General features: G+C 35.6%; 1 protein-coding gene across 4 annotated transcripts in view; it reads left to right on the top strand.

Annotated features, from left to right (window-relative positions):
- Positions 1–14,064, top strand: part of btbd11a (BTB (POZ) domain containing 11a) — a 168,761-nt gene that overhangs the window by 146,869 nt on the left and 7,828 nt on the right. For 3 of the 4 annotated variants that reach the window (XM_048155192.1, XM_048155191.1, XM_048155189.1), the window contains 8 exons: positions 1,257–1,346; positions 3,533–3,634; positions 4,324–4,417; positions 6,722–6,857; positions 9,136–9,359; positions 10,370–10,548; positions 11,983–12,088; positions 12,762–12,864. In XM_048155192.1, coding sequence (XP_048011149.1) covers positions 1,257–1,346; positions 3,533–3,634; positions 4,324–4,417; positions 6,722–6,857; positions 9,136–9,359; positions 10,370–10,548; positions 11,983–12,088; positions 12,762–12,864 — 1,034 coding nt within the window. The remainder of the gene's footprint in view (positions 1–1,256; positions 1,347–3,532; positions 3,635–4,323; positions 4,418–6,721; positions 6,858–9,135; positions 9,360–10,369; positions 10,549–11,982; positions 12,089–12,761; positions 12,865–14,064) is intronic. The other variant, XM_048155190.1, reaches the window with a different exon arrangement.

The following is a 14,064-nucleotide window of genomic DNA, read 5'->3' as shown; positions in this document are numbered from 1 at the left end:
GATTATGATCTGCGCTGTGTATGAATACTTATCCACTTTTTCATGAGAAATGCTGTCCAAATGTCCTGTTTGTTATGATGACGTCTAAAGTCCCCGCCAAAGGAAGTAGTCCCTTTTAGCAATTTGTTAGCAACCGCCGAATTTAAGACACAGTAAAAGTTTAAAAAATCACAAGTGGGTTATAACTGGTGTGTTTTATGTCATAGATCAAAACGTGAAAGTATTTAGAGGCTTTGTTTACCACAGACCTTATTTCAGGTGATTTAGCAAAAACCCATTCAAAAAACCCATAGACTTTACGGCGTTGGAACCAGAAGTCCTAAAATGCTAACTCATTTCCGGATTTTGCCTACAAAAACACATCATCTATGGGGCACTCTATTTTACTTACGGAACGAACGCGGTGCCAGTTTAGTTTTTTTCCGTGACTTGAATAGGGAATGCGTTGCGTAGGACATTCAGCGTAAGCATTATGAAGAATGCGGAAGCGGAAAGTACGTTCAAGGCGATATTTTGTTTATAAAGCATAAATGATTGTATTTTTTTCGAAAATGACCGATCGATTCGCTAGATAAGACCCTTATTACTCATCTGGTATTGTTTGAAGCCCTTGAAGCTGCACTGAAACTGTAATTTTGACCTTCAACCTGTTGGTAGCCATTGAAATCCACTGTAAGGAGAATAATCCTGGAATGTTTTCCTCAAAAACCTTCATTTCTTTTCGACTGACGAAAGAAAGACATGAACATCTTGGATGACATGGGGGTGAGTAAATTTATCAGGAAAAGTGTATTTAAAAGTGGACTAATCCTTTAACTTCTTCTCTTTCAAATAGCCCTACATACAGTCAAAACATGACTATGAAAGGTGAGAGGGTATTAATGGTGTATATTCTTTCAAAGACATAAAAAAGGTTTTTAAAATGTAGCTAATTATTTGCTGGCTTTATGTGCCTTCATGCACTGATGCTTATATTTGTGTGTTTCACTAAAGCAGCATAAGATTTGATGGGTTAGAGAATGTTTTGTTTTCTGTTTAATGTGCTGCAATTGAGCATTATCCATAAAGATTATTGTTCCACTCAGTTCATTTAAATGGACACTTTAAGACACTGTTATTTTCACTGTTATGTATGAGGCTTTTCGCTAAATAACCCTTAGTGCTGCAGTGACTTGTGCTGTAGGCTGTACAGCGATGGGTTCATACTATGGCATGTGTACTGCAGGTGTTCAGTGTTTTTTTTATGTGTTCCTCAGGGCATGACCCCTCTCATGTATGCGTGCGTCCGTGGGGACGAGGCCATGGTGCAAATGCTGCTGGATGCTGGGGCAGACATTAATAGTGAGGTCAGTATTTATTGGTTGGACAATCATGAAGTGTCTTGTAGAGTGTTTTCCTCTGTCTCTATTAAACTAACAATCCTGTCTCTATAAAAAAATAATGAACTAATCTCTCTGTCCTCTTCCCGATTCTGTTTGCATGCACTTGTGTGGAAATAAATAGTAGTTGTGTGTCTACTTAGGTTCTCATTGAGCTCATCAATATTTGATTAGATTAGAGGCAAATGAGATATGCTAATGATTTCCAACTAAATGAACGTATTTGTACAAATGTTGTCTTTTTAACACTGTTATATAAAAAAGGTTGAAAGATACAATGATTGCCTAAAGTAGATGCATTGTGAAGCACTGAGGTTGAAAACATGAAACATGATAATAAAAGTGGATTAAAACTGATTTAATTGGCTAGCTTGCATAAAACAACTTTGACGCAGTCATGCTGATATAAAGGTCATTCAATGATATTTAAAGAAACATGTTTCATGTATTTGCCTTTCATGTTTTTGTCTTGAAACCGGTGAAGAACGTATCCAGGTCGTATTTTACATTACCAAATTAAATGTTGCATAAAGAAAATTAAGCCTATTTTTGTATCATTACTTTCAATGATTCTGGATCCTTTCTGATATTTTCCAAATGTATCACGGTTCTCTTTTGAATCGATTCTGAGCATAGATTTTAACAGAAGATGGCGCTCTAGGCTAGTTTTTAACTGCACATTCAAATGCTCATGAAGAAGAGTACTGGAGAGTGCCTGTGCATTCAGCTGAGTCATGTAAGTGGTTAAATATACTTGAACCTCGGCTCAGAATGCTTTTATGATGCAAGATTTGTAATTCGCTTCAACGTTTTTGAACTTTATGAATGATTATTTTAGGTTTAAGTGGTGTACGTAAGGAATTGGAAGCAAAGTACGGCTGTTTCTAAAGCACGTAGTGCCATTTGCTGTTAAAAACTAAGCTCAGAATAGATTCGAGAGAGAATCGCGATGCTTTCGGAAAATATCAGAATGGATCCAGAATCATTGAATCGATTTATTGTCCTAGCCCTAACCATAATATGTCTGGATGAGAATTCTCATTATTCCCGATGATTGTAATTACTGTAATTTAGTGAATTTCTTTTAACTGTATTACCATAAAAAAGACTAAAATCAGTATATATTAAAGGCAGTATAACAAATAGTACCACAATGAATCAAAAATTTGCATCTTAGATTATTTCATAGTAGTATTTCACATTACAATAGTGATTGTTATTGAATAGAAAATTATTTTGACTTATTATTATATTAAATTTGACCTTATGTTCTTGACCGTTTTTCATGTAATTCAGTCCTGTATACATGTGTTTTATGTTGTGATATTGTGCTCTTTTACCTTATGTCGTCTTTATCGTTTGACCCTAAGAGATTTTTACATGGAGTTGTTGACTTGGGCACAAAGCACCAAATGCATATACAGTGATCTTCACTTGTTTTACAAATTGCTTCAGGCACAAGAAGAATATTAGCAAGTGGGCAGAAGTGGGCAGATGTGCAGTTATTTGCCTGCCTAATGTTTAGGAGGTTTTGCACAAACAATTGTTTAACCCTAATCCCACCTGAACGATCGGTTCCAAAAGGTCATGTTTGCCTAGACAAGAACAGATGCCTGCATAATTTACCATTGACTAAAGGAGAGCTCAATTCTGCGTGCAGTACAGCTGTAAGCATTAATACCAGACGAACCGTCTTTTTTGGTGCTTTGTACATGAGTCACTGCTCACTTACACTTCTAGCGTTTGAACTCGCTGCCAATTATTCTTCCTGCAGTCTTCATGTTACCGCTATGAAAACCGTGAACTAGATCTTAACCGTCTTCAAACCGTGGTCAGGATTTTGAGTAAAGCGATGAGGGCGTGTAGGGGTTGTCCAAAGGAAAGCGAATGCAAGTAAACTCTAGATTAACATGGGCTGGATGGAAGAAGGGTTTGGAGAACAAAACAAGCACTGGCTCTTTCTTCCTCTATTCGCTTGAATTAACAAAACAACCAGACGGCGGAAGAACTTTCCAACTTTCCGCTCACTCATTCACTCTTTCCTTCCCCTTTTTTCTTTTTCGTACTCCTGCAATTCCGCAATTGGAGCTCAGTGTTCTGGTATATAATGGCTGAATTTTTCTCTCCCTGAACTTCACCTATATGATTCCCAGGTGCCCAGCTCACTACACAAGCACCCCTCAGTTTATCCTGACACCAGGCAGGGGACTCCACTCACATTCGCCGTGTTACACGGACACGTCCCTGTCGTGCAGGTAGTGGTGCTGTAAATGATTTGATGCCTTCCACCTTTGCACTTTCCTAAATTATTAGTATGACGCTGCCATCATAATAATAATGGCACAAAGAAAAAGTTTGATGTTAGACTCTTGTGGGCTGGATGGTGCTGCCCCAGTTCAGAGGAACTTAAATGGGCATGTACTGTAGATTGTTATCAGGAATAGGCCATATGTGCCAAAGAAGAAAGAGGAACGCTTTGATGATAGGGGCCAGTTTATTGACTGTGCACTCTACTTTTCCCTCCAAAAGTGGAAAAAGTCTTAGTTTCACTATAAATACTCTAGAAGTGTTGAATCCGATGTCCTACTAAGGCCCACTTATATAGCTCTTCCAGGAAAATGGAAAGGCAAGGGGATATTTCCTGAGATATATCTCCCATAAGCACACATCCATAGTAGGATTTTATTTCTTTCTGTATAAATAATTTCCCATTTTCTTTGACAAACAGACCAAAAATTGTCCACTTAAAGCATCAAGAGTGAAAGAAATAATGACCAAATTACCATAAAGATGTTTACTAGTTGGAGGTGGCCTAGGTGATGAAAAGAGCAGGCTAATTTAATGCAATTACAGGACTTATATTAACCGATATCTTGGTGATATTAAAGTTAAATCCTCTGAAATCTGTTTTTATAATGATTGTCCTTCTCACTTTATTGAGCAGCTTCTACTGGATGCCAGAGCTAACGTGGAGGGAGCGATTCAAGATGGCGCAGAGAACTACACTGAGACGCCTCTTCAATTGGCGTCGGCAGCAGGTACCACGAAATATTGAAGCTACATAGAAAAATGTATGAATTCATGTATGATTAAATTGCAAAATATAAAACCAAGTGCAAACATGAAGCAAAAATGCAAAGACAATTACTGATGTCAAGGTTATTTTTATTGGATGTATGAAGTAGTTTCACTAACAGTCCAAAAATACTTTATTATCTTATTTTTTTTGTTTACAGTATATCTGCTTTTTTATCATTTAAGATGTTTTCTATCTTCAAAATAAACGCCACTTGGTTTAATATTTATGGTTTGATATCTAATACAGTGGCATGCTATGTCATAAAAATATGCAAAAACTTTTCCTTTAGATGTTGCAGTACTTTCAAAGGTAGATTTTTGTACTTTATCTACCTCTAAAGGGAGCATATTAGTGCCTTGTAGAGATAATTCACCTTAAAAATGTCATCATTTACTAACTCTTATGTCATTCCAAAGCTGTATGACTATATGATATTTTTAAGAATGTATCAACTGTTTTTGTCAATACAATGAAAGTAAATGGGGTCCAAAACAACATTGGACTCGACAGCTGACTTTCATTGTATTGACAAAAAAACTTCATACTTTGACTTTAAAAAATAGATCTTCCAAGTACTTTATGGTAGTAATATGCACTGTTTAGGGGTAGAGAAGGTACTTTTGCAAGTACTGCCTTTTACATTATGGAGGCTCCATGTGAGTAAAATCTTTGACAGTAGAGTGAATACATTTTGGATGATTTTGTACTTAGACCCATTTTTAAAATGGTTACATTCCGTTCCTCTTGTGCCTCTAATTTCAACAAAATGGTCTCTGCTGACTGTTATCTGACAAACTGAAGACATTATACTTTTGTGCCCCAGACTGGTTCCAGAACCATAATAGTATTATTCAGAGACTGATGGGGCTGCATCGCTCTCAGGAGCTCTTTGCAAACTTGCTAATGAGCCTTAGCAACAGCGGCTTTTTTTTTTTCTTAACATCCACAGTGTGAATGTGACAAGTCCACACGGTGGAATGATGTATGGAAACCAGTGCCAAATGAGATTTCATAATCCCGGCTGTGGCAGTCCTATGAATATGAATTGACCTGAGTGATATTCATTTACATTTGCCAAGTGTTTTCCAGCATAATGCTGAAAATTACCTGTCTGCCCCACTTAGCATACACACTCTTGAAGACTTGGGTAATTCAGGTTTGAGTCAGCTGGTAATAGACCTTCTTGGTGTGATAAAAAAGGATGGGGTGCACAAAAATTGTATCATCTCATGCAGAAGAGGGGAATGGAGGAACACAAGCCAAACCGATTGAGCCGAAATGTCTAGAAACAGGTTTAACCGTATGCCTGTGTTCCCTCGTGACCCAACAGAAATGGCTGCGGATGGGATTGTTTGAGCCTCATCGGATCCAAACCTCATCAGGCCTCATTGATTACGCCCCATTTGCTGTATGCTGGGTCAATTACCCTCAGTGTTAGCGTTCGGGTTTTCCTTCTAATTTAGAAATGCCTTCTCTTCATTACTCCATGTGGATGTGCACGGGACAGCCTGCTAATTTACATTAGCAAATCAATCTGGGGACGGCCTGCTAGACAATCTGATTGATAAATAGTTTTTCCTGTAGCTCAACTGGTAAAGCGAGCACTCGCAACATCAACGTCATGGGTTTCATTCGCAGGATGCATAAATGCTGGTAAAATGTGTACCTTTTTATGACCTGTTCAAGGTCAAACCATGACAGATGACAGATAAAGGACTTGCACTTTTATGCTGTAGCTTATTTTGAAAAAGGGAATTGTAGCTGGAAGAGCCAATCAGAAAATAACAAACAAAATCCACAACTTAATCCATTCCCTTATTAAATTAAACTAAACAAAACAAAATAAAAAAATAGCACAAAACTTGTCTAACTCAATGTCTCATGACAAACTTGGCAAAAGGAGGAGACTAAAATACAGTAACAGATTTTTTTCACACTCACATTTTATTAATTTTTTAGCATGACTATGATTGACTAAAATAACTAAGATTTTTTTTTCACACTTTAATTTTTTACACTTTATCAACATATGACTGACCAAAATAACTGAATTTTTTACACTTACATAATGATTGATGTATGTTGTCATAAGAGACCTTCCACCTTGAAATCTGGTCACAAGATACACATTTGAGAGATATGCTAGTTGTAAACAAACATTGTATCTCTGTTGATCTTAACAGTAGTAGGTATCTAAATATGTTTGTTTTCGATAAAAAGCATCAGCCAAATTAATGTAATATAAATTGTCTTCTTTTAACAGGCAATTTTGAGTTGGTCAGCCTGCTTTTGGAAAGGGGAGCAGACCCTTTGATTGGCACCACTTACCGTAATGGCATTTCCTCTGGTCCTCTGGGTGAAATGAACTCATACAGCCTGGCAGCAGCACATGGACACAGGTAATGCACACCCAATGACTCAACAGCATATGAAGTGTATAAAATGACAGCACATTCACCACCAGCACAACAGGGAACTGAACTTTCATTAGTTCATTGACACATTTGTCACACATATCATTATTTCTGTCCTTATACATCATTCTGACTGCAGAAACTTAATCTATCAGATCGGAACCCCTGATGTGTTGTTATTGGCACACATAAAAGCTGAGCCGGTGTATTTGACCTCAAAATCGTATGTAATTTACTACCATAACTCCAACTCAATCACTCTCCATTGCTGGTGAACGGTATGGATGACCGCATACTCATTCATTCAGTCTCACCTATGGCCAGCGCTGCATAATGGAACCTCATTGAAATTCGCACAGCATACGTCTGAATGAGAATCCAGCATGTTCAACGGCCAACTCACCCACCTCTGCGGTATTAAGGCAATCCGTTATAAAGGGCGTCAGAATGGGACACGAAGCGAGATCTGAGCCAGAACTGGATGTCTTTGGCTTCAAGTCCTTGTGATGTTTGCAGTTGGGCATGCCGCAGTGATTGGTTGTTTATGCATATTAGATCAGTTGTAGCGCACTGGTTCTTTTTTAGGAAGGTATATGAGTTTATAAAGACAAGAAAATGCGGCAAAGCAGAGAAGAAAAACACATTGAAATGCATTGATAAATGAAGTCATAAACAAAGAAGCGCTCACAGTATTTCACAATGTTCTTTTTTCAAACACTTTGTACTCATCAATCCACTGATTGCACGCAAGTAATCTTCAATGGCTAATGGCTTTGTATATAACAGTCTGATTATGACATTGTTTTTGCTTTTGAAAAACAAAAACCTTTACTGTTAATCCTTACTTAAAGGGGTAGTTCACACAAAAATTCAATTGTTCATGTCATTCTGAACTTATACTAATGTAAAAAAAAAGTTTGGGGTCAGTAAGACTTTTAATTGTTTTTGAAAGTAATTTCTTATGCTCACCAAGGGTGCATTTATTTAAATAAAAATATATTAAAAATTGTGAAATATTATTACAATTTAAAATAACTGTTTTCTATTGTAATACATTTTCAAATGTAAATTATTCCTGTGATGGCAAAACTGAATTTTTAGCATCATTACACCAGTCTTCACAATATTCTTCAGAAATCATTGATTTGATCAATGATTTGGTGCTAAAGTAACATTTCTTATTATTATATATGTTGACAACAGTTGTGCTGCTTAATAATTTGTGTAAACTGTGATACATTTTTCAGGATTCTTTGATGAATAGAAGTTAAAAAGAAATTAATAAAAGCATTTATTTCTTTAAAAAAAATCTTACTGACCTAAATCTTTTGAATATTAGTGTATATGCTGTTGTTTTGATAAAAGAGCATTTTAAGGGTACTTTATGCAGCTCTTTTTAATAATATTTTTTTTCTAGTGTAAATTTCCAGTTCATAATCACATCTGTCAAGCTTCAAAAAAGACAAAGTAAAAAATATTATAAAAAGTAGGGTAACACTTTATTTTAAGGTGACATAGTTACACGTTACTACATGTACTTACTATAGGAATAAAAGTAAATTAACAAGTAACTAACCCTAACCCTAACCGTAACTCTATAGCAGTAATAGTAGTAGTTAAGAAACATGTAGTTAATTATTATTACTCAGAACTTAAGTAAAATATAACTATGTCACCTTAAAGGGTTAGTTCACCCAAAAATGAAAATTCTGTCATTAATTACTCACCTTCATGTCATTCCACACCCATAAGACCTACGTTCATCTTCGGAACACAAATTAAGATATTTTTGATCAAATCCGATGGCCCAGTGAGGCCTCCATTGCCAGCAAGTTAATTTAGACTTTCAATGCCCAGAAAAGTACTAAAGACAAATTTAAAACAGTCCATGTGACTACAGTGGTTCAACCTTAATGTTATGAAGTGACGAGAATACTTTTTGTGCGCCAAAAAAAACTAAATAACGACTTTATTCAACTATTTCCTCTCTTCCATATCAGTCTCCAACGTGCGTTCATGAGAGCACCACAACGCATGCATATGACATGACAGTTTTCATTTTTGGGTGAACTAACCCTTTAAAATAAAGTGTAACCAAAAGTAGTCTTCTGTAGTCATGTAATAGTCTGTGTATTTTTTTTAAAAAATTGTCAAACAAGTAACAGCAGGTTTCAAAACAACATGAGGGTGAGTAAATATATTTGTGAGTGAGCTATGAGTATACATACCTGAGCGAGTTTGTCACACGCTCTTGCTCCTGCAGGAACGTGTTCCGGAAGCTTCTGTCCCAGGTGGAAAAGGACAAGGGGGACGTGCTGTCTCTGGAGGAGATCCTAGCTGAGGGCTCCGAGGTCGTAGAGAGGAGAGCACCACAGAACGAAGGCACACTCCGGACAGGCAAGGCCAAACTAAGGGCCCTCCGCGAGGCCATGTACCACAGTGCCGAGCACGGCCATGTGGACATTACCATAGACATCCGCAGCCTGGGTTAGTAAAAACACTGCACGATTACCACAGACATCTGCCGCCTGGCTCACTTCTGTCATGCAGCGATTAGTCTCAGCCTCAGATGGCATCTGATGCGCATTGCACATAAAAATGGCAAGGACTAGTGGAAATTGCCATTTCCGATCTTACTCGTTAAGGTACAAAGCCCTTTTTTTATCATTCCACTACTATAATGCTCATTTTTGAGGCTGAACTAATCACTTGCCAAAGTTTACCAGGTTAGTGGCATCAAATCTTTGAAAGACACTCTTTGAAAGATGTTTGAGGCCCTTAGTTTCTAGAACTACTCATGAATATCTTTTGTGTGTATTGTTTTTTTGTTTTTTTTGTTTTTTGCCTGTCACTATCACTGTGCACCATATTTATCTACTAAAAGATGGTATCTACACTACTATTCAAAAGTTTGGGGTCAGTAAGGTTTTTGTTATGAAAAAAATGATACTTTTATTCAGCAAGGATGCATTAAATTGATCAAAAGCGACATTAAAGTAATATTACAAAATCTTTCTATTTCAAATAAATGCTGTTTTTTACTTTCTATTCATCAGAGACTCTTGTATGACAGTTTCCACAAAGATATTAGGCAGCACAGCTCTATTTCAACATTGATGATAATGTTTCTTGAGCACCAAATCAGAATATTAGAATGATTTCTGAAGGATCATGTGACACTGAAGACTGGAGTGATGATGCTGAAAATTCAGCTTTGCCATCACAGGAATAAAACAGTTAGTTATTATCATTCAATATTACTCCTTTACTCTGTATCCTTTCCTTTTTTATACTGTCCTTTCAAAAACATGAAAAAAATCTTACCGACCCCCAATTTTTAGTGTAGTGTAGTTGCAATATGCACTGTATTAGTTCTCCTTACAGAGAATTTACGGATCGATGGACTGGACAGATTGTTCTTATGTGGGTTGATGGACAGAACGATTCTGATGTAAATATAATTCCGAATATAACCGATATTTTGTTTCCATATGCAGGTGTGCCCTGGACCCTGCACACGTGGCTGGAGTCCCTGCGGACGTGCTTCGTGCAGCAGAGGCGGCCGCTGATCCAAGGCCTGCTGAAGGACTTCAGCTGCATTAAAGAAGATGAGTACACTGAGGAACTCATCACGCACGGACTGCCACTCATGTTCCAGATCCTTCGAGCCAGCAAGGTCTGTTCTCAATGCTTTATTATTACAGACTGAGCCTGTATCAGTCCTTTATTTACTTTCTGATAATTTCAGGAGACATTCATAGTGTAGAGTTTCAGTCACCTCTGAAACTTCCTGTGAAGTGAAGTGTATGAATTCAGATCTATTACACTCCTCCTGTCTGCAATCAGTGTTATTTTAATATTATGTATATAGTATTGTAGTATTTATTAGTATTTTGAGTTAGCTTTTATTTTTATATTTCATTTTAGTCATTTATTTATGTGCTTTTTATAATTTTTAGTTTTTCCTTTAATATTTTATTTGGCTTAAATGTATTTTTATTTCAGTTTTAGTCATTTTAGTACTTCATTTCAGTTAATTGTGAAGGAAACATTTTAAGTTTTCATCTAAAACTTGTATTTTATTTCAGCTTTATTTTATTTAAAGGGACAGTTCACCCAAAAATGAAAATTATCTCATAATTTTTTTAATAAGAAGATATTTTGAAGAATATCGGTAACCAAAATAGGGCTGCACAACGATTAATCGTGATTAATCGTTTGCAAAATAAAAGTCTGTGTTACGTAATATATGTGTGTGTTCTGTGTATAATAATTATGTATATATAAATACATGCACATACATGTATATATTTAAGAAAAAAGTTATATTTATATATAAAATATTTATTTGTAATCTAAAAATATATATAAATGTGTATATTTATTTATACATGTATATATTTTTTAATTTATACATGTATGTGCATGTATTTATATAAACATAATTATTATACACAGAACACACACATATATTACGTAAACACAGACTTTTATTTTGCAAACGATTCATTGCGATTAATCGTTGTGCAGCCCTAAACCAAAAGATTTTTGGTGCCCATTGACATCCATAGTCATTTTTTTTTCCATACTATGAAAGTCAATGGGGTCCATCAACTGTTTGGTTACAACGTTCTTCAAAATATCTTCTTTTGTGTTCAACAGAACAAAGAAACTCATACAGGTTTAGAAAAACTTGAGGGTGAGTATATGATGACAGGATTTTCTTTTTTGGGTGAACTATCCCTTTAACAAAAGCTGTTTTTGAAAGTTTTAGTGTAGTAGCTTATGTTTTAGTCTCTGTAAAATTACAGTGCAAGTTTGTTGTCATTTTGCTGTTTAAATTATTTGCAACACTATTTCGAATTTAATGCCCCTCGTAAGTCTCTGCATTATTGTTATCACTGCGTGTCAGTCCCTGTCTCTGAGCAAACAGGCAATCAATGTCAGCCACACCAGTTTCAGCTTTCTCTGTAATTAACATGATAAATCCTCTCATTACAGAGCCCATCATAAGTACCGTGTTGTTATTACCGTAGGCTTGGATGCGATTTACTTTTAGAAAACAGAATTTATGGTCTAGCTACACCGTGTGTTTTTTTGTGATCTACAGAATGAAGTGATCAGCCAGCAGCTGTCAGTAATCTTTACCCAATGCTACGGGCCTTTCCCAATCCCCAAACTCACAGAGATCAAAAAGAAGCAAACGTCTCGTTTGGGTGAGTATGTCAGTTGCATCGCCTTGTTAAGTTTGCCTTCAAAAGAGAATCCATTTCTGCTCTACATTGCAAACGATATCAATAATTGAACAACATTAAAAAAGCTACAGTGTTTGGTGTGTGCTGTTCTACTAACAAGAATTTAAATTAGAGCAACTTACTTTTCAGACACAATATGGCCAGTAATTTTGTCCGGTTTTATTCCGCTAATAAAAAAAAGAGACAACCAAAACTAACTGTTGTGTTAGGCACATTATGTGTCAGTTCAGTTCATTAGAAAAGGCCAAATCAACTTGTGCTGCACAAGGATTCAAATTTGAGCTAATTAGTGAAGTAGACTTGTTCAGTCCATGCAGTGAGCTGCATTCATCAAACTTCAGTTACAAGGACACATTTCAGTCAGAAGACAAAAAGAATATTAATTTTTAGTTCAATTTCATTTGACTCTCAAAGTTTTGGAGGAACACTAGTGCCATCTAGGCTTTGGTTAAGCTATTGCAAGGCATAGAATTATAGAACAGACATCTTTCATGCGCTTTCATTTAATGTGTTGATGACAGCCTGTCAAACACAAGACTACTGCTGAATAATGAAGAAGCTTGTGTAATCAGTGTTGTGTAATATTGCATCTCCAACCTGGGGACTTCATCATTTGATTTGTTACATCCTACAGATCCACATTTTCTCAACAATAAAGAGATGTCTGACGTGACGTTTCTGGTGGAAGGAAAGCCCTTTTATGCCCATAAAGTGCTGCTCTTCACTGCTTCACCGAGGTATGTATTGATATTGTAGAATTTATTACACAGCAGCAGGAGTGGCAGAACTTGAGATGTCGGTTCTTTATTTTTAGCACACACGTTCAGATTAATGTGAGTTGGCTCACATTAAAAGCACTTGTCTAATATAGTCTATAATTCACTGTACTTTTTGCTCATGATATTATTTGAAACAAGGTCATTTGAGCTCATGAAAACAACAACAATTTTAGAAGAGCGAACCTAAAATGTGTGTAGAGAAATAGAGAAATTTAAAATGTCTATCTATCTATCTATCTATCTATCTATCTATCTATCTATCTATCTATCTATCTATCTATCTATCTATCTATCTATCTAATCTGTCCTAAAAAAATAGATGTAAAAAAAAAAATTAAAAAAAACTTTACACAGTAAAATAAACAGTAAAACACTGTAAAACAATGCATTCTGAGTAATATTATTTGTCATTTTCGAGGAAGTAACATGTAGGCTACTTTCTCGAAAATGACAAATAATATTAATCAAAATGCATTATTTTTACGGTATGTTATTGTTTCAAATGAAAACAGTATTTTACTGTGTAAAAATTTTTTTTACAGCTATTTTTAGTGTATCTATCTCTCCATCCATCCATCCAATCTATATATATCTACAGTCAAACCCAAATTTATTCAGACACCTTGAACATTTCATTCATTAATAGTTTATTCACTGTAGTTTTAAAAAAAATGGTAATAAAATATGACAAGATCTCAGAGTTAAACTGTGTCAGAAAAAAATAATCTTAATTATGTCAGATAACACTTAAGCAAAACATGATCAGGTCAAAGTGGCTGAATAATTTTTGTTTCCAAAATTTTAATCAATTTTACTGGTAGTCCACAGGATGAAGAAATAATTTGGGTATAATTTATCACAGTTAACTTTATTTTGCTATCCTCACTTGCATAAATGAACTATAGTGTCCTGCAGTGCACTCACTAGTAGAATTATATTAAAAATATAAAAAATGTCTGAATAATTTTTGGTTTGACTGTATGTAATGTTAAATTGTTAACCTTTTTAATTTTGCCATCTTGGAAATGGGTACTACTTCATCTCAAGATAACATTTTAATAATAAAATTTAATGTAAAAATACCAGAGCAAACCTTTCCAAATCTGCAGGGTCTGCAAAAATATTAATTCATGCAAAGTGACTGGATGGCTTAGCAGA

The sequence above is a fragment of the Megalobrama amblycephala genome, linkage group LG14, assembly GCF_018812025.1.
Source record: "Megalobrama amblycephala isolate DHTTF-2021 linkage group LG14, ASM1881202v1, whole genome shotgun sequence".
Lineage (NCBI taxonomy): Eukaryota > Metazoa > Chordata > Actinopteri > Cypriniformes > Xenocyprididae > Megalobrama > Megalobrama amblycephala.
Note: the sequence above shows the minus strand (reverse complement) of the source record. Positions and strands in the feature narration are given on the sequence as shown.